Below are 26,839 nucleotides of genomic sequence, written 5' to 3' on the forward strand. Positions count from 1 at the left end.
GCACCGACCCCTCTCGCTCTCCAGGCTTCAGGAAACTATCCGCTAGCCACGGGAGACGCAGCTCTCCCACGGCTAGCGGAGAGCTTGCCGGCACCCAGAAGCTTGGGGCTTCAGGCTTCCCCCCGCCCCAGCCCCGCACCTGGGGGAGAAATAATTTTTTTTCTTTATTTCCCCCCAAAAAAACTAGGTGCGTCCTATGGGCCGGTGTGTCCTATGGGGCGAAAAATACGGTACTTGCACTGGTGTGCTTTCGAACTGCTAGGTTGGCAGGAGCTTGGACAGAGCGACAGGAGCTCAGCCCGTTGCGCAAATTCGAACCTCCAGCCTTCTGATTGGCAAGCCCAAGAGGCTCAGTGGTTTAGACCACAGCGCCACCCACGTCCCTTTTTCCTAGAGCTATAGAGTTGGACCACAAGGGTCATCCAGTCCAACCCCCTTTTGGCCAACCCCACCTGGGCCATATTCCAGCCGCAAGAAAGTGTTCATGCTGCCAGGGCGCCAAACCACACTTATAACACGCCCGCAAAATAGAATAATAGAATTGTAGAGTTGAATGAGGATCATCTTCTAGCCCAACCACCTGCAATGCAGGAATATGCAGCTTTCCCACACAGGGATCGAACCTGCAACCTTGGCATTATCAGCACCATGCTCTAACCAGACTGGGTCAGCAATGGCCCGAACTATTTCAGATTCAAACACTGAATGGTTCTTGAGGATTAAAACAGAGAGCAAAGGTTGGTGGACTTGTAAAAGGGCAAAAGAATATTGGGAAATAATTTATAATGAATTGAAAAAAAATGTTTAAAAGTACTTTCCCAAAAAACCCAGAGTCCTTTTAGTTGGGGATAATCCAGATGGAATTCCCATGGGTCAGAAAAGACTATGTATGCTACTACTGCGGCCCGTGTTTTGTTAGCTCAAAAATGGGAAACGATTGAGGTCCCAACTAAAGAAGAACAACAACTTAAACTGATGGAATATACACAGCTTGCAGACTTAACATAAAGAATAAGAGAACAAGAGGAACATACGTTTAAAGGAGATTGGAAAATGTTTATTGAATATATGGGTGAAAACTGTGTGCACTTGAAAACATTGGCAGTGTTAAGATAAATTCAACTGTGTAAATAAGTTTTGATGGATGTAATAATGGAATACCAAATGATTTAGTTTATGTGAAACATGCAGGGATTTATGGCATGCAAAATGAACCATGGAAAGAAAATAAGTCATTGATAATTTTAAGGTGGTTTAAATGAATATTCTAAAATGTAAAACTGAAAAACTTAATGAAAATTATACCAAACAAAACAAAACAAAACAAAACAGAGCGCAAAGGAGCGAAATGGATTAGGCAAAACCAGCTGCGTCAGCCACGCAGGAAACTGGTATTGCAGCACGATCGGGTGCGAAACCCAGCAGATCTTCAGCTCTCTCATTTGCATAACTAAATTGCTCCCGACGTAATTAAGCACCTGCATGTTTGACAGCGTGCTGCTGGCATTCCTCCGCGCAAACTTGCTCGCGCTGAAACGAAGTGTCCCTCATCCATCTTCCCGCAGAGTGTCAAAACGCTCGCCCCACCCACGCTGCAAACGCGCAGGGCTTGCAGGAACTGGCAAGTGGAAATCAATCCTCGGCTGCGCTTCCCCGGCTAAGGCGGAAAGGGGGCGGCTCTTGCCCGGCTCTGCCGCCCTCCCGGCTCCCTTAAATAAAAAGGCGCAGAAACAGCTGACAAGCAGACAGAGTCATATGACCGCCAGCCAGGAAATCGCCGGGCAAGAGCAGAGATGTTGCTGAAACTGCCGCACGCGATCGCGCTGTTTTCTCTGGCCACTTTGGGCTCCGGTGAGTTTTAAGGGGAACTGACCTCTGCAGCTTGAGTGTATGGCTTTTCCTGTGTGTTGTTTTAAGCTCTTACTAGAGGGGAAGTGCCCGATTGAAAACAAACCACTATCTGACTTTTAGAAGACATCCGAAGGCAACCCTCTTTAGGGAAGTTTTTAATGGTTGATGTTTTATCGCGTTTTTAATATTCTGTTGGGAGCCGCCCTGAGCGGCTGGGGTATGAATATTTGTTGTTGTTATTCGCAATTAAACTGAACTGAAAATGCACGCTTACTTATTATTTCCCAGCTACTTACATCTCTTTGGAAGCAGGGTTCACTGGTATCCATGGGCATAGCCAGGATTTATTTTTATTGGGGAGGGGGGGAGGCAGAACCGAATTATCTGTAATGCAAATGGTCAGTTACTTAAGCATTTTTATTTATTTACTTGATTTAGGGGGAGGGCAGATGCTCTCCCCACCCCCACCCGCTATGCCCATGCTGATATCTTAAGGAATTTGCTTCTGTGTTACCTCCCGCCCCCCTGCCCCTCCAGCTGCAGTCCTGTACGCTGGGAGTGATACCTGTCGGACTCAGTGGGGTTTGCTTCTGGTTATAGGATCATAGGTGTAGCCAGAGGTGGGGGCAGCTGCCCCCCCATCAAGAAAATAAAAATACTTAGTAGAGATTTTGACAGATTTTTCCGAGCACTTGGGGTCAAAAGAAAGTAATTTAAAACAACTGTTGTTGAGACATTCCATTCCAAATCTGCTAGACCAGGGGTCAGCAACCTGGGGCCAGCCAGTGTGGTGTAATGGTTAAGAGCGGTAGACTCGTAATCTGGGGAACCATAACTAAGCCACTTCTGGCAAACCAGAGCAGCCCACAGAAACGCCGTTTACCTTCTCACTGGAGCGATACCTATTTATCTACTTGCACTTTGACGTGCTTTCGAACTGCTAGGTTGGCAGGAGCAGGGACCGAGCAACGGGAGCTCACCCCGTTGCGGGGATTCGAACCGCCGACCTTCTGATCGGCAAGTCCTAGGCTCTGTGGTTTAACCCACAGCGCCACCCGCATCCTTAGGGTAGTGATAAAGCGGGATATCAAATCCAAACTCTTCTTCTAAGGCCCATGGGCCGGAAGTGGCCCATGGAGGTCGTTTCACTGGCCCATGAGTCGCCCCCAAACCAAGTTGCCCACTCGCGGGCTGTGCTAAAATCGTGGGTGCACGCGATCCAGCCCACGGAGGGATCTCCGCAGGACCGATCCGGCCCAGGCAAGATAAACTTTGCTGACCCCTGTGCTAGACAGAGCCAGACAGAGGAGGAAAACAGCTGCGTGTCCCGCCCTCCTTAACATAAGTCCTGGGTATAGGATTGCACAATGAGTTTGCTTTTACAGAGAAGCTCTTTCTGCCTGGTGGCCTTGATTACTTTCAAGCCGGGTGATCTCTGCTATGCTTCAGATGCTGATCCCTGCAGCTCTCTCTAGTGAAACACATTGGTTGGAACCCCTAAACGGATGGGTTGGTTATCCTCCACCTGATCCTCTCTGCCCACCCAGCCCTTGTCTCTGGATGTGCAGATGCAAAAGGAGGATGGGGCCCCTGGATCTGTAATGTCTGAATGGAAGAAAAGGAATTTTAGGAGGTCAAAACTTACCGCATTGTAGTATTTATGCAGCCTGTTACAGAAAGAAAAGCTGAAATCCCCTTGCGTGCACCACAACTAAAAGTGCCGGGGCGATGTCCTCTTTTGCAGTCTAACCCTGTAGCTTTCAGTATCGCAGGGGTAGTCTTTGTGGGGGGCAGTCAGATGTTATGGGACTCCAGCTCCTGGCAGCCCCAGCTAATACGGCCAGAGCTCAGAGATGGTGGGAACTTGGAGCCTAAAAGTAAGTAAAGGGCATTGAGTATCCACACTAGGCAGTTTTCATCATGCCCCCTGCTGCAGCACATTAGCCAACACATGAATGGGGAACTGTGACACCCCAGATTTTGACCTTTAACTCCTATTGTCCTTGACCATTAGCTATGTATCTGTCTCAACAGTAAAAGACATTAGAACAGGCTTCCTCAACCTTGGCCCTCCAGATGTTTTGGGACTACAACTCCCATGATCCCTAGCTAGCAGGACCAGTGGTCAGGGATGGTGGGAATTGTAGTCTCAAAACATCTGGAGGGCCGAGGTTGAGGAAGCATGCATTAGAGTGATGGATAGCAGAGCAAGGGTGTTCTGGTGGTGGCCCTGTGATTGTGGAATTCATTCCCCATCTTTGACCTTTTTAAAGTGACAGTCTTCATTCATGTCCATTGTTGTACTGATGACTTTTGCTCATTTTTATGGGCAGTAATCCAGTTTTTAACTCCACGTTGTTCGTTACATGTTTATACTTTGCAATTAGTGATAGGAAGGTAACTGTCCCCTTAAAAGGCAGTCTACAAATCGGTCAATAAATCAGAAATAAATGTATGTGTGAAAGTTCTGCGTGTTTGCAGGATTTGCCCTGTGTTTCCAAAGTGACCATCCTGTGCATTCTTCATAGGAGTAAATCCCATGGAACACAGGGAAATAAAAAGGTATAGAAACGCACACAGTGTACATTTTTTACTCTCTGGGACTAAATTTGTCAAACTTCCACCCCCTCACCATTAGATTTAACAATTAATTGCATTCAGCAGGGGATTAGATTCCCAGCATAGAGATGGAGCAATGGCTGGCTCTGGCTGAATTTCTGCTGAAAGAATTAATAACAGCCACGTGAGAAAAAGATGGCACAGTTTTCTGGGAGTAGTCCATTCGCAACCATAGCTTTACACCTACAGATGGGTGGGGAGGCTACTCTCACCCAGAGCAGTTGCATTGACTGTTGTGGCATCAGTTTCTGGGGGAAGGCTGAATCCTATTGGTGGAATGGAGTGAGCGACAATCAAGGTTTTATTGGAAGCCTACATGGCAAAAACTTGCCTAGGAGCTGGTTTCTACGCCTGTGTTTATCAAGCTGCAGTTAGTGGGGCGAGACTGAAATGTGTCAACCCTTCCTGTTTTCTGAAACAGCTCCACACCAGGCCACTTGATGCAGTAATGGCTTCCTAGATCTAGATCTAGATCTAGATCTAGATAAATTTATTGTCATTGTCCGTATATACACAGTATACACAACAACGAAAATCAAACACCCAAGACCGGATTCACATACACATTTGCACGTATCTCCAACACTCTCATCCTATTCAGACATAATCTATTAAAACATACATAATCCAGAATATAACACAACCTATTAGAAGCATAGCATAACCTAAAACCTATCTCATTCCTTACTACTCACTGCTTGCTATTTCTTACAACTGGCCCTGAGATCATTGTTTAGTGCAATCAGAGCTCTTGGATAGAAACTATTCAGAAGGCGTGTGGTTCGTGTTTTCATTCCTCAGTCTTGGCCCTCCAGATGTTTTTAGCCTACAACTCCCATGATCCCTAGCTAGCAGGACCAGTGGTCAGGGATGCTGGGAATTGTAGTCTCAAGTCACCTTGGGGGCCAAGGTTGAGGAAGCCTGATCTATTAGGATGAGATGGTAAAATGGGTCTGCCTCTTCTGACTGCAAATGGAGAGCTTCACTACTGAATGTTGTGTGCAGCTAGCACAGCAGGGAGATAACATACAGAACGTTTCTCCCCGATGTGTTAGATTTCTTCTAGGGAGTTCTTAAGAGGTGGAGCATTCAGAAATGCCCTACATGCAATCCGAAGTACAGTAGTACCTCAGTTTTTGAACATCTCTGTTGACAAACATTTTGGTTTTCGAACGCCGTAAATATGGAAGTAAATGCTTTGGTTTTCGAACATGCCTCAGAAGTCGAACATGCCACGCGGCCTCCGCTGAGTGCAAGATCCTGAGGCCTAGCTGTCGGCTACTGAGTTTTTGGTTTTCGAACATTTCAGAACTTGAACGGTCATTTCGCCACCTCATTTCTGCTGGATGTGTGAACCAGACCGCAACCTCTTATTCACATCCATTTTCATTTCAAAATGCATAAATTTATTCAGGTATGTCCCAGAGTAACAGTGCTCAGGAATGCCAGAGGAAAAATACATAGCTTCCCGGGGTGTAGACAGAACAGCCAGTGCCTCTGAGTAATGTGACAAATTCTGAGATATGATCCAAGCGAGACAGTTAAGTACACAGCTGTGGGGGTGAAGGTCAATTAGTTATCTCCTTTCCCTGATTGGTTGTGCCTAGAATATACTAGCTGTTCGCAAGACTTTACGGAAAGAGCTGTAGCCTGCCTTTGCCGCCCCTCTCTTCTGCTATCAATGTTCTTGAAATGTCCAGTGCCAACTGAGGTGACTGCCCATCCAAGTTATGGTTGTTTGCGCTGATGCACAATGGGACTTGCCCCCCTTCTCCTTTCCCTGTGTGTCCCCTGCACCATGCCCAAATCTACTCCAGAGGAACCCCCCAAATATATTTAGGTGGCTTGAAGGAGAGTGGGAGGTTGTTCTGTTGCGCAAGCAGAAATCCATACGGGGAATGTTCACCTTAGCGCTGTGCGGAATACAACCCAAATTATTGCATAGGCAAACTCCGGCCCTCCAGATGTTTGGGACTACAATTCCCATCATCCCTAGCTAACAGGACCAGTGGTCAGGGATGATGGGGATTGTAGTCCCAAACATCTGGAGGGCTGGAGTTTGCCTATGCCTGCTTTAAATCACACCAAATACCCTTTTGCAATGTAGCCTTGAACGTCTCTAAGAGTAGGCCTCAGGGCTTCTGCAGATACTCTGACCTCAGCTTGTGGTTTGTCTGAATTGCCTAAGAATCCTTTGTGAGGGTGTGTCTAGTAATTTTTCAGCGACGATCTGGCATGCTTTTATGGATTCGAGTTGCACTGTGCGATACCAGCCTGACTCATTGCACAAGTAGCAGTTTCTCAAGAATCATTGACACAGTGATGGAAGAAGCCGCTTTGTGTGTTGAAACAGGCTGAACGTTGATCTTTGTACAGTGGTACCTTGGGTTACATACACTTCAGGTTACAGACTCCGCTAACCCAGAAATAGTGCTTCAGGTTAAGAACTTTGCTTCAGGATAAGAACAGAAATCGTGCTCCAGCGGTGCGGCAGCAGCAGGAGGCCCCATTAGCTAAAGTGGTGCTTCAGGTTAAGAACAATTTCAGGTTAAGAACGGACCTCCGGAATGAATTAAGTACTTAACGTGAGGTACCACTGTATTGGAGTCAGAAGGGTTCCTGTCCATATTTATTATGTCAAGCGCATACACCACCTTTCTATAAAGTGTAGCAACCGGTGTTTTTTCTCCTCCTTTTCAGCTGTGTATTTAGAGGAACCAAAAGAACCGAAGCAGGCATGGGGGTATGTCACTGTCAGGCCCAACGCCAGCATGTTCTGGTGGCTGTACTATGCCGACAGCCCTGCGAAGAATTTCACGCAGCTCCCTCTGATCATGTGGCTTCAGGTAAGTTCGGGCAGGATATGGGGTGTGATTTGCAGAAAGATTAAGCTATCAGTTTACTGCGACGGTCAGCAGCGGATGGTACTGTGGTCTAAACCACTGAGCCTTTTGGGCTTGCCAATGAGAAGGTTGGCAGTTCAAATCCCTGTGACAGAGTGAGCTCCCATTGTTCTGTCCCAGCTCCTGCCAACCTAGCAGTTCGAAAGCTCACCAGTGCAAATAGATAAATAGGTACCACTGCAGCGGTAAGGTAAACGGCGTTTCCATGCACTCTGGTTTCCGTCATGGTTTTCTGTTGCGCCAGAAGCGGTTTAGTCATGCTGGCCACATGACCCGGAAAGCTGTCTGTGGACAAACACTGACTCCCTTGGCATGAAAGTAGAGATGAGCGCCACAACCCCGCAGTTGCCTTTGACTGGACTTAACTGTCCAGGAATCCTTTACCTTTTACCTAAAACATTGTTATAGATCAGTGTACAGTGGTACCTTGGGTTCAGAACTTAATTCGTTCTGGAGGTCTGTTCTTAACCTGAAACTGTTCTTAACCTGAGGTACCACTTTAGCTAATGGGGCCTCCCGCTGCTGCGCGATTTCTATTCTCACCCTGAAGGAAAGTTCTTAACCTGAGATACTATTTCTGGGTTAGCAGAGTCTGTAACCTGAAGTGCCTGTAACCCGAGGTACCACTGTATTGTGATGTTTTAGCTGGTGAAACATCATGATGTTGAAAACCAGATATCGCCCAGCTCTACTGGTTGATGTAGAACTCCACCTCCCATCAGCGCCAGTCTGCAAAGCCAATGGTCAGGGATGATGGGAGTTGTAGTTTAACATCTTGCAGTGATTGCTGAGGAAACGCAATCCATGTTCAGCCACTGGAGAAACCATCTACCTCTGATGACCTACTTCATAGGGGTTTTGTGGAGACAAAGAAGGGAAGGGCTATAAAAGGTTTATAATCTGTTTTTCTCTGCTTTTTCCCCTAATCTGTGTGGCTTTACAGGGTGGCCCGGGGGCTTCGGGAACAGGATTCGGAAACTTTGAAGAGATTGGCCCTTTAGATAGTGATCTAAAGCCAAGAAAGACAACTTGGGTATGTATCATGGCTTGTGACTAGAAGATTCATTTCCTATACCCGTTGTTGTCTAAGGAGTTAACCATGCCTGCTCACATGATTATGAGATTAAGCAGGAAAAAGAGTGTCCCATGGAATTTAATACAAATGGCTGTTCCAGATCATGATTTCTGCATGTTGCAGTTGGTCATACTATATTGCAATTTCTGTTTCCCGTTTCTGTTTTTCTTTGCCCATACAATATGTGAGCTTTAGGATCCTTCCTGCATGTTTTCAGCTTGGAACCAGAGTTGGCACTTATTTTGTTTATTCACCTATTTGTAAAAATATTTAAATACTGCTATATCGCAGAAATGTGTCATAGTGGTTTGCAACAATAAAAAGGAGACTATTTGGAAAATAACTGTAAACAAGTGAAAACGCTAGCAGGATTAAGGTAAATTCATTGGTATAATATATAAAAAAGGAAGAATAAAGGGAGAAAATAAACCAAAATGACATGTAAGAATGTGCAGTAATGGTGGGGAAATTAAAGGAATCGGGGAAGGGATTGAATGTTTTGTCATAAAGAAATATATTAATGGTGGAAATATATATTTGAATGTGAATGCGATTTTGGAGATGGTAATAATGGAAATGATATTTTAAAAATGTGATAAAAACAAAACAATGAAAGTTTTAACTCTCCATGATCCTTTTAAACGAGCCCAACAAGCAGAAATGCAGTGGGTGAAACATCTTCCTGAATGAAAAATGGAATCATAATTCCAGAAAAAGCCTCACTTGCTTAATTTCTGTACATTATGTGGGTGGTAAAAGTCATTGTCAATGTTGTTGTGGTGGTGGTGGTGGTGGTGTGTGTGTTTCACAAAATTAGGTAGCCTCAAAGGCTTGTTGCTGCTTATGCCGATAGTCAAAACTTGCAAGCGTGCATTAAAGAGTTTGTACTATGGCTTTCTTCATATATATATTTACACACCATCTTCTAAAACCTCAAACAATGCAGTCGAAAAACAATGACCTAGAACAGGAGGGGCAAAAATGGGCTTTGTTTCACCCGGGTCAAAGACCTGGTTTGGCACACCCCACACATTTGCGTACACACACACACAGACACAGAGGCTGGGAGCCTCAATGGCACCTCTCTAGCGGCTTCACCTGGGCCAAAAAAACCTGGCTAGCCACACATACACACACACACACCTGGTAGCTACACCTCTGAGGAACAGTCCACTTATGGGGCATCGAAATTATTTTCCTTGTTTTGCCCAGTTTGAATCTATCTGTTGCAAACATCTGAACCTGATGGAAAAGGGAAATTTGAGAACTTTGGGGAGGGTTTTTCTTTACTAAATGCACAACCACGCTTTGCTCTGTTGTCAAGTCATCTTTAGCCACACTACTGCTTATTCTCTCTCTCTGTGTGTGAGAAGGCTTACTCTGTTTTCTTTTGGTGATGCAGCTGCAGACAGCAAGCTTGTTGTTTGTCGATAACCCTGTTGGCACTGGATTCAGTTATGTGAACGATACGCTTGCGTACGCCACAAATCTCTGCACAGTCTCCACGGATCTGATGGTGGTTCTCAGAGAATTCTTCAAGTCTAAGCCCGAATTCCAGGCAAGTGACCAGATAAGGATGGAATAATTTTAAATATTAGGTAGGAAATGTTACTTCTACAGCTAGAGCTGCAAGTAGTCCACTGAATGGCCACACGAGCCTAGAATCGAGTGTCCATGTAGTATAAAAAATTAGAAATTACTTGAAATAAACAAATAGGCCTAGGATTAAATTAAGTTACAATTAAATAAATGGGATTTAGAATGTTAAGAAAAGTGAGTAAGATGGACTATAATTGAAATTGTTTTAGTTTAATAATGATATTGGAAAGCTGTTACTTTTAATTACAAGGAAACTCAGAAGGGAGAGATTTGAGGAAGTCAACCAAGATGTTTAAAAGGTTGGATTTGTGAAGAATTAAGTTTGTTGTTATTGTTTATCTGTATATTGTTCCCCCTTTCCCCCCTTTTTTTCCTTTTCTCTTTCTTCTTTTTTCTTTTTTTCTGTTTTTGTGTATCATCTTGCTTTGTGGTTTGTGTTATCACGGTGGAAAATCTAATAAAAAAAATATTAAAAAAAGAAAAGAATCGAGTGTCCAACATTTGCCATTTTGAAGTCAAATGTACATATTATAGCGATTACTTATGACACTATTATCTCTACCCACCATCCCTGCCATGATGTGTGTGACATGAGGTCATTTGTTACATGGTAGAATTTGGAAGTATTTTTACTTCCAGTTTGATTAACCACAGTTTAGTGTTCCTCCAGACCCCAAACTGCCATTAATCTGAAAAATTGGCAAGTCTTTAAACCAAGGGTTATGACGGTGGGTTGTTGTAACAAACCATACTTGGGCTCAATCTCAGTTTAGGGTTCAGACAATATGCTGAACTATGATGAATCAAAGGAAATACTCTGGAAATCGGGAGAGATGCGAGGAGCATGTGAGTTCATTCCTGTCTCAATAAGCCATCGTTTTATCATGACATCTGAATGCCCCTCTTGTGTTGAGAATTTCCCCACCCTGCAAATGACGCTCTATGAAAAGGGGAAGTATACGTCCATTTTAGAATCCCAGTTTTGTGTTTTTAAGTTACTAGGCCGAATGACTTTCCAGAAAGGTTTCAGAGTTTCCAAAGCCATTGTAGAGTACAGGGATGGGAGCATGAGAGTCTCAACACTTTGTTTATTTCCTGCTCTTTTGCACTTATTGCCTCACATTCTCCGCTTCCTCAAATCGGGCAATGTGTTTGAGGAAGTCTGAGGAAATCAAATCCCTGCTCAACTCATTTGGTAACCTTAGGCTGAGAGTGATTGACCCCATCGTACCTCACTGGGTTGTTGCGAGAATGAAATGGAGGAACTAGGTGCTCTGGGCATTCTAGTCCTTGGTTTTTCAGAAGTGAAAACCGGAATACATAAGATCTCATGCACATCAGTCCAATTTGGTATACTCAGTTTATAGTGGAGGAGTTTGTTTTATCTTTGGAAAGAGAATGTGGCAAAAATCTGATAACCACATCCTCAGAGGGGACCCTATAGTTCCCATAATCCCTGACTCTAGGGCATACCGGAGTTGTTCAGTGATTTATATGGTCACTATCCTATTTACCCTTAATGATTGCAAATGGAAGTGAAGACTTTATAATCTGGCCTCGCTCCTCAGAACAGTTCAATTTCTGGTGCGTTTGGGGAGGAAGGAAACACCGAAACTTTTATTTTTGTCTGTTTGGAGACGAGGGGCAGGCGAATAGAATGTACGGTGCTCAAAACCTTAACTGCTTTCATGGGATTTCTCTTGTAGAAAGTCCCTTTCTACATCTTTTCAGAATCGTACGGAGGCAAAATGGCTGCTGGCGTCGCTTTGGAACTGCATAAGGTACGTGGATCAAACCTTTCCCTGAGGACGGGCAGGGGGGAGACAATAACTTGTGGCCCTCCAGAGGTCACTGGGCTACAGCTTCCCTCATCTCTGACCATTGGTCATGCTGGCTGTGGCTGATGGAGTCTGAAGGGCCACAGGTTCCCCATCTCTAAAGAGACTGGATTCTTCCTTAGCAACATGCCTCTTCTCATGGGTGCTAGCTAATAATCATCCGCCACCGTTGCCCCCAGTCGTGGAATACAGTCGTACCTTGGTTCTCGAACGCCTTGTGACTTGAAAGTTTTGGCTCCTGAACGCCACAAACCCGGAAGTGAGAGTTCCAGTTTGCGAATGTTTTTTGGAACCCAAATGTCCGACGCGGGTTCTGCAGGTTCTCATTCAGTGCACGAAGCTCCTGCAGCCAATTGGAAGCCACACCTTGGTTTTCAAACGTTTTCAGAAGTCAAACGGACTTCCGGAATGGATTCTGTTCGAGAACCAAGGTACGACTATACTGGCTGCCTCTCTGTTTGCTCTGAAACAGCACCCAAAATCTACAGGCCTTGTTTATAGGTCCATGTGTTCTTGAAGGCGGTACTGTCAAATTGCTGGTGTCCTACTCAAAATATTACATATTGTTTGTATTGGTGTAGATCTCATTTTACACAAACTTGTTGACTTTTTTTTCTTTTTCAAAGGCTGTTCAAGCTGGGACCATAAAGTGCAATTTTCTCGGTGTAGCACTTGGCGATTCGTGGATTTCTCCTCTAGGTATGTTAATGGGAGTCTTGAGAACATCTCTTCTGTCATCCTTGTAATGGGGGATTTTTTCAGCCGGAATGGATATAGCTGGCTGTTAAGGAAGTCTATTGCATCATGGAAACTCATGATTTTTCTTTTTTAACCTTTAGATTCTGTGATTTCCTGGGGACCTTACCTTTACAGCACTGTAAGTGTTTACTCGATCCATGCTTTTTGCAGTTTGTTTTTTACTTTTTCATGAGAACCGTCAGATCTAAGGCCCATCCAGCCCAGAATCCTTGTATTTCCATAGGCAGATGGTCATATTTTCATGTGAAATGCAAAAGCCACTCCCTCTTGTTTGGGCTGCAGTACTCTCAGAGGCTAGGGTGGCCCATTATACTGTGTACACACCATACATTTAAAGCACATTCTCCCTCCCTCCCAAATAATCCTGCAGGTTGTCATTTGTTAAACTCTGTGATGAGTAAACTGAAATTCCCAGGATACCTTGTGTTTGTGTGGGGTGCTTTATAGGTATGGTATGTATGGAGCTTCAGGCAACACCGAATAAAAGAGGATTCGGACTTGCATAAGAATTACCGTATTTTTCGCCCTATAGGACGCACTTTTTCCCCTCCAAAAATGAAGGGGAAATGTGTGTGCGTCCTATGGGGCGAATGCAGGCTTTTGCTGAAGCCTGGAGAGCGAGAGGGGTCGGTGCGCACCGACCCCTCTCGCTCTCAAGGCTTCAGGAGAGCCGCAGCGCTAGCCCCACAAGGTCGGGGGACAGCGGGGAGGCGGAACGCCGCCATCCCACTGTCTCTCGATGTGGTTTGGAGGCTGACGGCGGGGAGACATGTGCTTCTCCCCGCTGCCTGCCCCGCAAGCTCCGGGGACAGCTGGGAGGCGCAGCGCGTCTTCCTGCTGTACCCGGACCTGGTCTGCAGGCGGGCGGTGGGGAGAAGAGCGCTTCTCCCCGCTGCCGGCCCCCAAGCGCCTGGGGGGGGGGGGAATAAATTTTTTGAAATACACAATATGCCCTACCTTAGTGCAGAATACTATGACTTGGTGTGTACCTGGCCTTTCTCGGGGTACTAAGTGTTGATAAGCAACTTCAGAGTCCCTGCTGTCTCTTTTCTATAGTTCTTGATCTTTAACCCATCCTTGGACCACACATCCTTTTGAATAGAGGACGCCTTTCTCATAGAGGACTGTCTGCTTGAAAGTATAGCTACCTTGTCCACAGCATATGGCAGGGTGGTCAACACATCTGTCATATGATTTTCATGTATGTTCATATTCCCTATTTTGCACTGCAGTCTTACCTTGACGATAAAGGTTTGAAACAAGTGACCACAGCTGCCAAAAAGGTCCTTGATGCTATGAATAAAAGGCAATTCAAGCTGGCTACATTGCTTTGGAGTAAGGCCGAAGATACCATAGAAGAGGTAAGCTTTGTAAGGAGTTTGTGTGAGCAGATTAGACAGAGGTCAGCAACCTAAGGCCCGTGGGCCGGAAGTGGCCCATGAGGGTCGCTTAACCGGCCCATGAGCCATGCCGAACTGAGACGCTCGCTCAGCGAGTCCCCACGCACTGCACTAAACCAGCTCAGCGCGGCAGAGGTACTCTCTTCCGCAGCTCCGGAAATTGCTTCTGCGCATGCCCAGATGCCGGAAATTGCATCTGTGCATGTCCATGGTGAGGGACGTGGGTGGCACTGTGGGTTAAACCACAGAGCCTAGGACTTGCCGATCAGAAGGTTGGCGGTTCGAATCCCCGCAACGGGGTGAGCTCCCGTTGCTCGGTCCCTGCTCCTGCCAACCTAGCAGTTCGAAAGCACGCCAGTGCAAGTAGATAAATAGGTACCGCTCCGGTGGGAAGGTAAACGGCGTTTCCGTGTGCTGCTCTGGTTCGTCAGAAGCGGCTTAGTCATGCTGGCCACATGACCCGGAAGCTGTACGCCGGCTCCCTCGGCCAATAAAGCAAGATGAGTGCCGCAACCCCAGAGTCGGCCACGACTGGACCTAATGGTCAGGGGTCCCTTTACCTTTACCTATGTCCGTGGCGCTGGAAATCGCTTCTGCACAAGCCCAGATGCTGAAAATTGCTTCTGCAGAGGCACGATTTTTGGCGTCTGAGCATGTGCAGAAGTGACTTCCCGCGCCACGGACATGCGCAGACACGATTTCCGGCGTCGCGCTGCAGTGGTCTGGCCCATGGAAGATCTCTGTGGGAGTGATCTGGCCCATGCCCGGTAAGCCTTGCCAACCCTGGGTTAGTAGTTTTGAAGAAACAGAGACAGTTTAATGACTGGGTGCAAGGGAGGCACAACTCATGACTTGTGGTAGGGTTGCCATATGTCTGGGGTTTTTTTGCAAACAGAACCAGGAAGTGTATGTCAAAAAAAACCCTCAACAACTTTTTGGACAATCTCCTTCCCTAAAAAGCTCATTCTCCCCCACCAAAAAGCTGAATTTTGACTTGTCCTGAGGGAAAACCCAGAGCTGTATAAAGCTGAGGTGTACTGATGTCTTCTGGTGAGAAGTTCTCATTCTCGCTCTCCTCACTGCATTCTCCATTTTCTTTTCTAGTACACGAATGGTGTGAATTTCTATAACATTCTGACTCAGGATACTACTTCAACTACAGCTGCTGCATCCATTGCAAGCGAAACAGTCCCTGTGTGTAAGTTCAGAGGGAAATGCCCTATTTGACGGCAGGTTTATCATTGCCAGAAATATCTTTGTGCCCCAGGCACATTTCCTCCAACCATCACATTTGGTGGCAGCCATAGGATTTGGGAATTTCCATGTTTTTCCACGCAAGGCCTCATTTATGGCCTTGGATGCTGCACTGGGTCATATGACTAGACAGGTCATATGACCAAGGAAAGGAAATATTTCTCCTGGGGAATCTTTCCTAGCACTGAATTGCATGACTTGGTGCCAAGCCATGACTTTTTAATTTGTCTTTTAGCTATTAGTTTTGATTCTGCTGCCACTCATGGGAAGTTTTATTGCCATCTCACACTGTCTGATTTTCCCCCAGCTATTGTAGACTGTTTTTGTTTTGTTGGTTTTTTAATTTTTGGCCTGCTAGAAATCGCCCTGCAGTTCTTGCAACTGAAGGGCAAGGATTTAGGCTCTATAATTAATATGCGTCATCTTTCCAGATGAACTGGCTCATGCAGTCTCCAATGAAAGCCTTTCTCTATTTCTCTTCCCTTCTCTTTCCATAAGTGAAACTCTTCCAGCGTCATGTACAACATCAAAGTAAGGACAAGCTAAGTGATTTGATGAACGGGCCCATCAGGAAGAAGCTGAAAATAATTCCAGACCATGTCAAGTGGGGAGGTAGGGCCATAACTTCTGGAATAAAGCTGAAAATTTTCTAGTAACATAAGCGGTAATTTGTATACTCTGATCTCTGGAAAAATGAGGGGGTGGTCCTTTTGATAGAGCAGGGATAGCCAAACTCGGCCCTCCAGATGTTTTGGGACTACAACTCCCATCATCCCTAGCTAACAGTGGTCAGGGATGATGGGAGTTGTAGTCTCAAAACATCTGGAGGGCCGAGTTTGCCTATGCATGTGATAGAGCATTTCCAGTCTGTTTCCCTATAACTCTTCCACTTTTTGAACTGGATTCTTGAGTTACCTTCTACAGTGGTACCTCGGGTTACAAACACTTCAGGTTACAGACTCCGCTAACCCGGAAGTAGTACCTCGAGTTAAGAACTTTACCTCAAGATGAAAACAGAAATTGTGCGTCGGCAGCAGGAGGCCCCATTAGCTAAAGTGGTGCCTCAGATTGAGAATGGTTTCAGCTTAAGAACGGACCTCCGGAACGAATTAAGTTGGTAACCAGAGGTACCACTGTGCAAAGAAAGAAATTGCAATCCAGTGGAAGATCCCATCTGTTCGAAGAGCAGTAGTGGCTTCCAACCAAAGCAGCCCAGTGCCAGATTTATGTATAAGTTAAACAAGCTATAGCTCTCTTGGGGCACCCCCAAAAAAAATTAAAGGGGAAACAACTGGATGTACATTTCCAAAATATAAGATAAAAATCAAATAAAATCAAATCTATACACAACAAGTGTTTTTGTGTTGTGTAGGCTCCTATGATGTAAGTCATGGGCCCTGCCTGCTAGCCTGCTCCCTAAAATATCACTGGTTTGCTCATTTCTATATATAGGGTGCCTACATTCTGCCTGGATTGGTTGCATGGCAGACTGCAGTGCAGCACAGTTGAGTGTCGGCCAAGCTGTTGTACCTGTTATCTAATATTAAAGCGTGCTTGTAGACTGATGACCAGGCAGCATAGACTAAGGGTATGAGTCTTATGCCTCCTGATTGGTTTCATGGAATACATAATTTGTTTATTTTGATCCCATTATAAAATTACTTTAGAAAAATATTCATCTTTATTATTTGGTAAAGGTAAAGGGTCCATTAGGTCCAGTCATGGCTGACTCTGGGGTTGCAGCACTCATCTCGCTTTATTGGCCGAGGGAGCCAGCATACAGCTTCCGGGTCATGTGGCCAGCATGACTAAGCCGCTTCTGGCGAACCAGAGCAGCACACAGAAACGCCGTTTACCTTCCCGCCAGAGCGGTACTTATTTATCTACTTGCACTTTGACGTGCTTTCGAACTGCTAGGTTGGCAGGAGCAGGGACCGAGCAACGGGAGCTCACCCCGTTGCGGGGATTCGAACTGCCAACCTTCTGATCGGCAAGTCCTAGGCTCTGTGGTTTAACCCACAGCGCCACCCGCGTTCCTTTTTATTTAGTAGGCCTATATTATTATTTACTAGTACAGTTCCCTATTTACCTCCACTTGCTACTATAGTATTATATAGAAATACTATAATTATATTAAAGGGCCCCATTATCTTCAGTAGCTTAGAGCCTCATCAAACCTAAATCCAGCCCTGCTACAGCCCCACTTGTCCTCAGTGCTCCAGAGCAGATTTGTGGGGAGCAGTGGGGGAAAGAATGTATCCACTAAAGTTGCCTCCCCTTTCTGTTAGTTGGAGTGTTCCATGGGCAGAAGGAAACTCAAGATCCCAACCAATGGGTGATGGTCAACTAAGTTTTACTCAAGAGTAGACCCATTAAACTTAATGGACATGCCTAAGTTCAAGTAGGCTTACTCTGAGTAAACCTTAGTGGACTACCACCCTGTGGGTTGCATCTAATCTTAGTCATAATTGGAGTACAATGGTACCTCAGGTTACATACACTTCAGGTTACAGACTCCGCTAACCCAGAAATAGTGCTTCAGGTTAAGAACTTTGCTTCAGGATGAGAACAGAAATTGTGCTCCGGCGGCACGGTGGCAGCAGGAAGCCCCATTAGCTAAAGTGGTGCTTCAGGTTAAGAGCAGTTGCAGGTTAAGAATAGACCTCCGGAACAAATTAAGTACTTAACCTGAGGTACCACTGTAGACCATGGGTAGGTAAACTAAGGCCCGGGGGCCGGATTCGGCCCAATCGCCTTCTAAATCCGGCCCACAGATGGTCTGGGAATCAGCATGTTTTTACATGAGTCGAATGTGTCCTTTTATTTAAAATGCATCTCTGGGTTATTTGTGGGGCCTGCCTGGTGTTTTTACATGAGTAGAATGTGTGCTTGTATTTAAAATGCATCTCTAGGTTATTTGTGGGGCATAGGAATTCGTTCATTTTTTTTCCTTTTCAAAATATATTCCGGCCCCCCACAAGGTCTGAGGGACGGTTGACCGGCCCCCTGCTGAAAAAGTTTGCTGACCCCTGGAGTAGACTCATTGAAATTATTGGACGTAACTTAGCTGCATTGATGTCAATGGGTTTACTCTGAGTAGTACTTAGTTGGACGCAAGCCTTTGAGTCTAAATTATTCTGACCTGATGGCAGTTGTGAATCTTGGTGGAAAACTCTGTCTGTCTTGGCAGGCTGGTTTAGTTTTAAGAGAGCATGTGGAAGTATATTCTTCTCAATTACTTTTCTCGGTTTAATGAGAAGAGCGTATATACATGAAGACTTTAAAATTCGCACTTCTATTTTTAAAAAAATGCAAATTCATTGTTGGAGTTGATACGCAGTTTTATTTGCACAGAAAAAATGGAAGGCGGTCGACTGTTGTTTCTTAAAGAAAGTGCATGCCATTGGATGTTCTGATTTCTTCTCCAACTCACAAAATGTTCTACTTCTCCTTAGCAGTATAGCATACTGACTCGGATAACTCAGGGCCTGGCCCCATGAGTGGAAAAGCCACACTGATTATATTTCCTTTCCTTGCCCCTGTCTCTTAATGTTTTTGTCATCATTCTTCCAGGCCAGTCAAAAGACGTGTTTGCGAATATGGCTGAAGACTTCATGAAGAATGTAATAGATATCGTAGACGACTTACTGGCAGCCAACGTCAACGTTACTGTCTACAATGGGCAGTTGGATCTCATCGTTTCTACCATAGGTAAGGATATTTCTGGGGGCGCAAGGGTCAGGGGTCATTAGAGATAGGGAGGATGACGATATAGGCAAGGCGTCGCATTTTTGAAATCCCATTTGCGTCTCACAGTCGTGATATTATATAGCAGCGTTTCCCACTTTGTTTTCAGACTACAATTCCCACCATCCCTGACCACTGGTCTTGCTAGCTAGGGATGATGGGAGTTGTAGTCCAAAAACAGCTGGAGACCCACGTTTGGAAAACCTTGGTGTAAGTGTTAAACTTGCTTGCTTAGGAGTTTGAATATTTGCTGTGCCCCATTCTGAGACTTCACCAGTCGTTACTCCAATGTTTTCAAAGCTATAAGATCTAGAAACTTACCGTAATATTTGCTTCCTCCCACCTTCTGCAACTGTTTATCAACCCAGCATACGAGGAGCTGCAAACATGTGCAATGCTGATTGCAGGTTCAGTTCTTGCAGTGTGCAGTTGAAAATATGCACAACTGACTGGCTTTCAGGGCCTGTTTCATCACAAGGCAATATGATCAATGCCCTGAGAACACAGATTAACTTGTAGCCACGAGAACTCAGGCTTCTGGAAGCATGCTTGAATGCCTGCCCAAATATTTGGATTATGAACCAGGTTGTCTTGTCCTAGGCTAAAACAAGAACTTCTGCAAAATGTACAAAACCTATACAGTCATACCTCAGGTTACAGACGCTTCACGTTGTGTTTTCTCGGGTTATGGACCACCGAAACCTGGAAGTACCGGAATGGGTTACTTCTGGGTTTTGGCAGTCGCGCATGTGCAGAAGCACTAAATCGCGCTTTGCGCATGTGCAGAAATGCTGAATTGCAACCCGTTCGTGCGCAGATGCGGGTTGTGAACATGCATCCCGCACGGATCACATTCGCATCCACTGTATTCAAATATCCACTTTTATGTCGTTATCTCTTTACACCTAAGGCAACATGGTTTGTGGACAGCTGACTGGGAACAAGCTTGCTGGCTCAGGTTTGCATTTAAGATGCAAACAATCTGCCAGGAAGAGGTGAATCCACAGCAGCTAATTTAGAAAAGTAATTTTGTAGGCGGTTCCAGAAACTATAATTGTTAGTATCAGGAAAGACAGGGTGAAGACGAGAGGCGATGACTATAGAAGTCACAGGCATATTCGGTGTGCACACGCCAGTGGCTTATAAATGTCTTAAATGATTCCCTGATAGTGTCATGGTTCTCCTCGGGCAGTTGGCAACCCACCTTTTTGTAACGTCTCCATCCTGTTGCCAGTCGAGTCACTCTATTTCAATATTCCTCCCCTTGGTTCCTCATTCTGGCTTGGATTCAGTGCCAATCTGAGGCGTTCACAAAGTAAAGGAAGGATTGAACTCTGATTAATAAGAATACACAGAGAGGCTTGAACCAGCAAGACTCTGGGAAGGGTGCATATAATAGTGTCTGTCTGTCTCCAGCCCCTGGCCCAGGTCGTTTTATTCACAAAAGAACTTTTTACAAAGTGTTCATAAGAACCAATCAGATTTCTTCTGGGCATTTCAACAAGCCCCACGTGGGGAAAAGTTAAAGTACCAAAACTAATTAAGCACACATATTTCTGGGCTAAACAAAACAGAACTACAAAGGAGAGCATTTGGCAACCCCAAGGTGATAAACAAGCAATATACATGATAAGAAGGATGGCCAGGAGGACAGCGATCATTATGACCTTCATGTGAGATCTGTTTCCTGGCCCTAAGATTAACATCCTGGGATTAACATGTCAGAAAGACTACTTCAAAGAAGCTGCCCACTGTCTTTGATGACCCAGGATGCCTGCCTGGCGAAGCAACTGGCAGTGTATGTGACTGGTCAAGAAAGAGCAATGGAACAGGGATGCAGAGGTGTAGATTGATCAAGAATCATATCAAAATGGTTTAAACCCAGTCTACGCAATGCTTTCATTGCTGACACAGATGGCTTACTCTATATTTGTTATAATTCCTCATAGCAATCCCACCTGATCACTACACCAATCGATAGTGTTTCCTGCACGAGTGCTCTGTCCTCTCTCACCCAGTACAGCCACAAAGAGGAGAATGCAGTTTGTAATGTCCAATCCCAAACTACAGTTTCTTAACAATTCTGGCTTGCCTTCCTAAGATATTGGACTCGGCTACATTAGGAAAGAAACAGTGATTTGAATGTGCTGTAAACATGCAGCACCAGATGGTGCCAGAGAGCAGGAATTTTTTTATACGCCCTTTTCCATAGGGTTTTAAAAATATTTTGTTATAATCTAATTTCTGACTTATTTATAGTGGTTCCCACCCCCCTGTGTGTAGATCCACCCATTGTCAAGACCAGGCATAGGCAAACTCGGCCCGCCAGATGTTTTGAGACTACAGTTCCCATCATCCCTGACCACTGGTCCTGTTAGCTAGGGATGATGGGAGTTGTAGTACAAAAACATCTGAAGAGCCGAGTTTGCCTATACCTGTACTAAGGGATGAGCAAAGATGTATGCCGCAGGGTTAAATGAAAAACAAGTTTCTATGCCAGGCATAGGCAAACTCGGCTCCCTCGACCTGAAAGTGAGATGAGCGCCACAACCCCATAGTCGCCTTTGACTGGACTTAACCGTCCAGGGGTCCTTTAACTTTACCCCCTTTCAGGCATCCTATGGGCAGCAGAGCTCTTTGTTGTTCCTTTAAATTGATTACAGTGGTACCTCAGGTTACATACGCTTCAGGTTACGGACTCCGCCAACCCAGAAATAGTACCTCGGGTTAAGAACTTTGCTTCAGGATGAGAACAGAAATCGGGCAGCAGCAGCACAGCAGCAGCGGGAGGCCCCATTAGCTAAAGCGGTGCTTCGGGTTAAGAACAGTTTCAGGTTAAGAACAGACCTCCAGAACAAATTAGGTACGTAACCAGAGGTACCACTGTATATTGATTATTGCAGTGCCACTGTATATTGATTATTGCAGTGCTGGGGGGAAAGTGTGGTATTCCAGGGTCTTCTAAAACAGATAGCAAAACCCAAAAAGGACATTTCCCGCTACCTCCACCATTTTTTGTGTGGAGTGTGATGTCTGGCAAAACAGCACACCTCTTTCTTACATTAGCATTTTCTCTCCCCCCCTCAATTATCTGTTTAGGGCAGGAAGCGTGGCTGCGGAAACTGAAGTGGCCCATGCTGAAAAAGTTTACTGCGCAAAGATGGAAGCCTTTATATGTAGGCTCAGAATCTACAGCGACGGCCGCTTTCCATAAGTCCTATGAAAACCTGGACTTTTTCTGGATTCTGAAAGCTGGGCACATGGTAAGTTAACTTGTATGCCTTGGGAAAGAAACAAAATGGAATATAAAGAAGACTTGATTTCTTTTTAATTGGATGCTTCTGTTGCAGTCTTTTCAAGGAGTTACTTTGTGGCAGTTCATCATTTTTGGGTGCAATGACTCGGAGAGCAGGGATTTAGCACAGTATGGAGAATCTTCACTTACGCTCCCATGCAAGGTGCCAAAGGAAATAATTATAATAGCCGTCTTAATATTTCACAGAACAAGGAACACGGAACAATTGAGTTGAAACCTTTTATTGGTCCAGCTGGTTCTATAAAATACTGCTAGAAGCTTTTAAACTGCCAAGTATCTTGCTTCAGGCTTGTGTGTTTAAGAGAGAGAAATATATAAAAACCAATGGGTTATATGTGACCAGGCTGATAGTCATAACAGTTCTACAAAAAGGCACTCGAAATAGGGTTGGGGGCTGTTTATTATCGAGCCAAGGCTAGGCTACTTCTGGTATGCAGGTGGTGCTGTGGTCTAAACCACTGAGCCTCTTGCGCTTGCCGATTGGAAGGTCGGCGGTTCAAATCCCTGTGATGGGGTGAGCTCCCATTGCTCTGTCCCAGCTCCTGCCAACCTAGCAGTTCGAAAGCAGACCAGTACAAGTAGATAAATAGGTATGGCTGCAGCGGGAAGGTAAACAGCATTTCCATGTGTTCTGGTTTCCGTCACGGTGTCCCGTTGCTCAAGAAGTGGTTTAGTCATGCTGGCCACATGACCCGGAAAGCTGTCTGTGGACAAACGCCGGTTCCCTCAGCCTGAAAGTGAGATGAGGGCCGCAACCCCATAATCGCTTTTGACTGGCCTTAACCGTCCAGGGGCCCTTTATTCTTCTGGTACCTGCCTGGGCCTGAATAAGAACTACAAAGGATGAAAGCGAAAGGGAAGCAAACACAACTGCTTCGTCCTTAAGGGGCTATGTCAAAATGACTAAACCCTGTAGGTAGTTAGGGAAAATCCTGAAATCACCAACTGCCAGCAAGAGACAAATCTCATCATGTCGCAGTGGTCGCTACAGTTCTGATTCTTACAGTGTGGAAGTGTGGAGCGGGCACAATGATGATTGGATAATTTATTCAAGATGGCAGGCTCCCATAAGTTGAGACCTTTCATTAGATGATAGTGATATGATGAGAGTGCACTGGCCTTTGTTTCTTGGGAATTTTTCGATCCCATCATCTCTACAAGGTTAAAGGTTTTGCTGGGTTGCGCTTGAAATCAGTAGGCCTCAGATTTCTGTTACAGTTCTTTACCTACGCCAAAAAATACTGTGTGTGGAGGGGAGGGGAGCCTTACCCTGGCATCTCTGGATCACTGTCTTTAAATGATAACAAACCCTGAGATGAACAATATTATAGCTGGAGTTTGCCCCCCCTTTTCTTTTCTAAATGACTAATCATTAGCTGTAGCTACCTGTGACATTCTCTCTAGCTGCTTCTATCATCACTATTTATTATTTATTCAGTTTTCATACCACTCTTTATCAAAAGATCCTGGGGCAGTGTACAACATTTGAAACATGTTACAGAACATCCATAATAAAAACATTAAAAAGGCATAGTGACAGACAAATAATAAAATAGTTAATAGCAGTCGACGCATGCCAACATGATGTGATAGTTAGAGTCCTGAATTATTATTATTATAATAATAGTTTGTAGACCGCCCTATACCCACAGGTCTCAGGGTAGTTCACAAGATAAAATAAAAATAAAACCAACCCCAAAAAACCCCAGCCACATTATAAAAGGCTATTACAGTCGTACCTTGGTTCCCAAACGCCTTGCAAGTTGAACTTTTGGGCTCCTGAACACCACAAACCCGGAAGTCTAGTGTTCCAGTTTGTGAATGTTCTTTGGAACCCGAACATCCGACGTGGCTTCCGATTGGCTGCAGGAGCTTCCTGCAAATCGGAAGCCATGCCTTGGTTTCAGAACATTTTGGAAGTCAAACGGACTTCCGGAACAGATTCCGATGACTTCCGAGGTACCACTGTGCTTGGACGTAGGAGACTAGGGTTCAAATCCCCACTCAGCCGTGAAGCCTATCTTCTCTCAGCCTAACCTCCTTCATGCTGCTGATGCAAGGATTAAATGGAGACAGGAAGACGTGTGTTTGTGTACGAGCTCTCTGGAGAAAAGATGGAATAAAAACGTAATAATGGAAAAAGAGTAAAGATCACGTTCCTCTCCTTAACAGGTACCAGCTGACCAAGGAGATATGGCGCTGAAAATGGTTAAAATGGTGACCCGCCAATGCCGCTAAGAGAACTGGGGCCAGCTGGCTTGGCTTTCCCACAAGAGCGCATCATGCTGTTGGAATGTTCTCATTGCACACGGAACTTGCCGGCGGGACAGTAGCTCTTCAGGGCGGTTGAGTCTTTTCCCTATATGATATGCTATGCTATGCAAGGCATTTTATTTTTTTTAAGCATTGCCTTTCACACTCCTCTGAAACCATTGCCTCTGTCTCCGCAGTACCCCCACTGACCTTCGGTACGATAAAGTACTTCACTGAACATCGGCTTTCTGCACTGTTGCCCCTTAAAATGGGCAAGAGCTTAGGATCAACTGAGGTTTGCCGTGCCCCCGGAGGATGAGTGAAAAGCAGAGGCCCTTCTATTAAACCACAGCATTTGCTGTGAATGACTCAGGACAACCTTGTATGTAGAAAACACAAAACAAGGCTAGGGTTAGGAGCAACTTTGTAGTCAGGCTGGGTGGGGCTGTTTGGTAGACCCCGGAGACAAAAGGCCACGTGGCACCAAAGTGCACAGGCTTGTAAAATGTGTCGGGTGGGGATGGGGAAATGCAAACTATGATAGGGAAATTTTATTGCATCTAATTTTAAGGTGACTATCTTTTTATATATACGCATTCAGAAAAGCACTGTTACGCAGGCAGTCTGGGCTTGCAGCCCTAGCTTTAAACTCCCAAAGATACCAGTCTCCCTTTTGCAACCTCCTGAAGCTTGATCTATGGCACAAAGGTCTGAAACATGGCCGTGGGGAAACAGGCCACAGCGATTGCAGCATCAGCGCCCCTGTTTTTCACTGTTGATGTGATTGAGGCTACAGTCTTGGGCAGAGGGACCAGCAAGGGAACAGGGCAGCGCTTAACCCTTGCACTCCTGCCCATTTTCCGCACTTGAACTTGACCCAATGGAAACGATCTGAGCAGTAACTCAACCTGTTGTTTAAAAACCCAGCACAACATTGTAATGGTGGTGTGGGGTTTTTTTGGTAGGTAATCTTTCCTGTGCTTCACGTTTTCTTGTTAAATTGGGCAGCTGGCAGTAAGGGCAGCTGCTGCCACCTTAATGAGGACTAGTTGCTAGGCTATTTTCGTTTTTGCTGTTTACAATCCCTCCTTGAAAGAAACAAGGCCCTCAGCCAAAAACTCCCAAAGTGGGTATGCAGATCTCTGGACCTTTGTTGCTCCGTGAAATGGGAAGATGAAGGAAAAGGTTTTGCCAGATGCTGCTTTGCCTTATCCTCTCGTGGCTGTCCCGTCGTGCGCCCCCCCCTGCCTTGAGTTCAGAAGTCGATATAGCAGCATTCCAAGATCAAATTGCAATACATCTCTCGAACATTTGTCCAGGAGGAGAGCGCTGTGTCTTGTTCAAATATGCCGGATATTGGAAATAGAAACCCATGTTGCTTATTTATGTAATGCATGTCTTTCTGATGACTCTGAATAAATAATAAATGGATGGAAGCCACATTTGCATGATGCATATGAACTCTGCCTGCAGCGCTCTTCAAAACAAACACTTAGAGACAATTATATGTTTCCGGTGAATACTTCTCCATAGTCCATTAACATATATGTTAAGGTTTAGATGCCCACCTTTGTTTACTAAAACAGAGCTTCCGTCGTTCTCAGTCTGCCTGTTGTGGTGGCCTAGGCTTTGTGTATGCCCTGATGCCATTATTTCTCTGGGTTTGGGATAGAAACCAATTTACCTACCTTCCTCTAAACCAGCAGTGGGGACCTGTAGTGCTATGGATGGTGTTGGACTCCCAGCTCCCATCATCTCCAGCCAGAATGCTAGGAATCTTTTGCCCAGCATGGGACTCAAACCCACAACCCTGAGATAAAGAGGCTCGTGCTCTACTGACTGAGCTATTAATTGCTACTTGATAATAGCTGTGATTGGACGGGATGCAGGTGGCGCTGTGGGTTAAACCACAGAGCCTAGGACCTGATCAGAAGGTCGGTGGTTCGAATCCCCGCGATGGGGTGAGCACCTGTTGCTCGGCCCCTGCTCCTGCCAACCTAGTAGTTCGAAAGCATGTCAAAGTGCAAGTAGATAAATAGGTACCGCTCTGGTGGGAAGGTAAACGGCATTTCTGTGCGCTGCTCTGGTTTGCCAGAAGCGGCTTAGTCATGCTGGCCACTTGACCCGGAAGCTGTACGCTGGCTTCCTCGGCCAATAAAGCGAGATGAGCGCCGCAACCCCAGAGTTGACCACGACTGGACCTTCAGTAGCTGTGATTGCAGCTG

General features: G+C 45.4%; 1 protein-coding gene and 1 long non-coding RNA gene across 2 annotated transcripts; both read left to right on the top strand.

Annotated features, from left to right (window-relative positions):
• The first annotated feature begins 1,704 nt into the window (after positions 1–1,704).
• Positions 1,705–26,054, top strand: SCPEP1 (serine carboxypeptidase 1). Its single transcript, XM_079965553.1, has 13 exons — positions 1,705–1,851; positions 7,171–7,316; positions 8,317–8,406; positions 9,851–10,010; positions 11,758–11,828; positions 12,512–12,584; positions 12,725–12,762; positions 13,877–14,005; positions 15,149–15,242; positions 15,797–15,910; positions 18,872–19,009; positions 22,145–22,308; positions 24,534–26,054. The coding sequence occupies exons 1-13, from the start codon at positions 1,794–1,796 to the stop codon at positions 24,597–24,599; spliced, it is 1,341 nt and encodes a 446-aa protein (XP_079821679.1). The 5' UTR covers positions 1,705–1,793; the 3' UTR covers positions 24,600–26,054.
• On the top strand, positions 17,822–18,483 carry LOC307210177. Its single transcript, XR_013835905.1, has 2 exons — positions 17,822–18,139; positions 18,211–18,483. It is a non-coding gene; the product is annotated as an uncharacterized lncRNA (long non-coding RNA).
• Positions 26,055–26,839: the final 785 nt, after the last annotated feature.

The sequence above is a fragment of the Podarcis cretensis genome, assembly GCF_951804945.1.
Source record: "Podarcis cretensis genome assembly, chromosome: 2".
Lineage (NCBI taxonomy): Eukaryota > Metazoa > Chordata > Lepidosauria > Squamata > Lacertidae > Podarcis > Podarcis cretensis.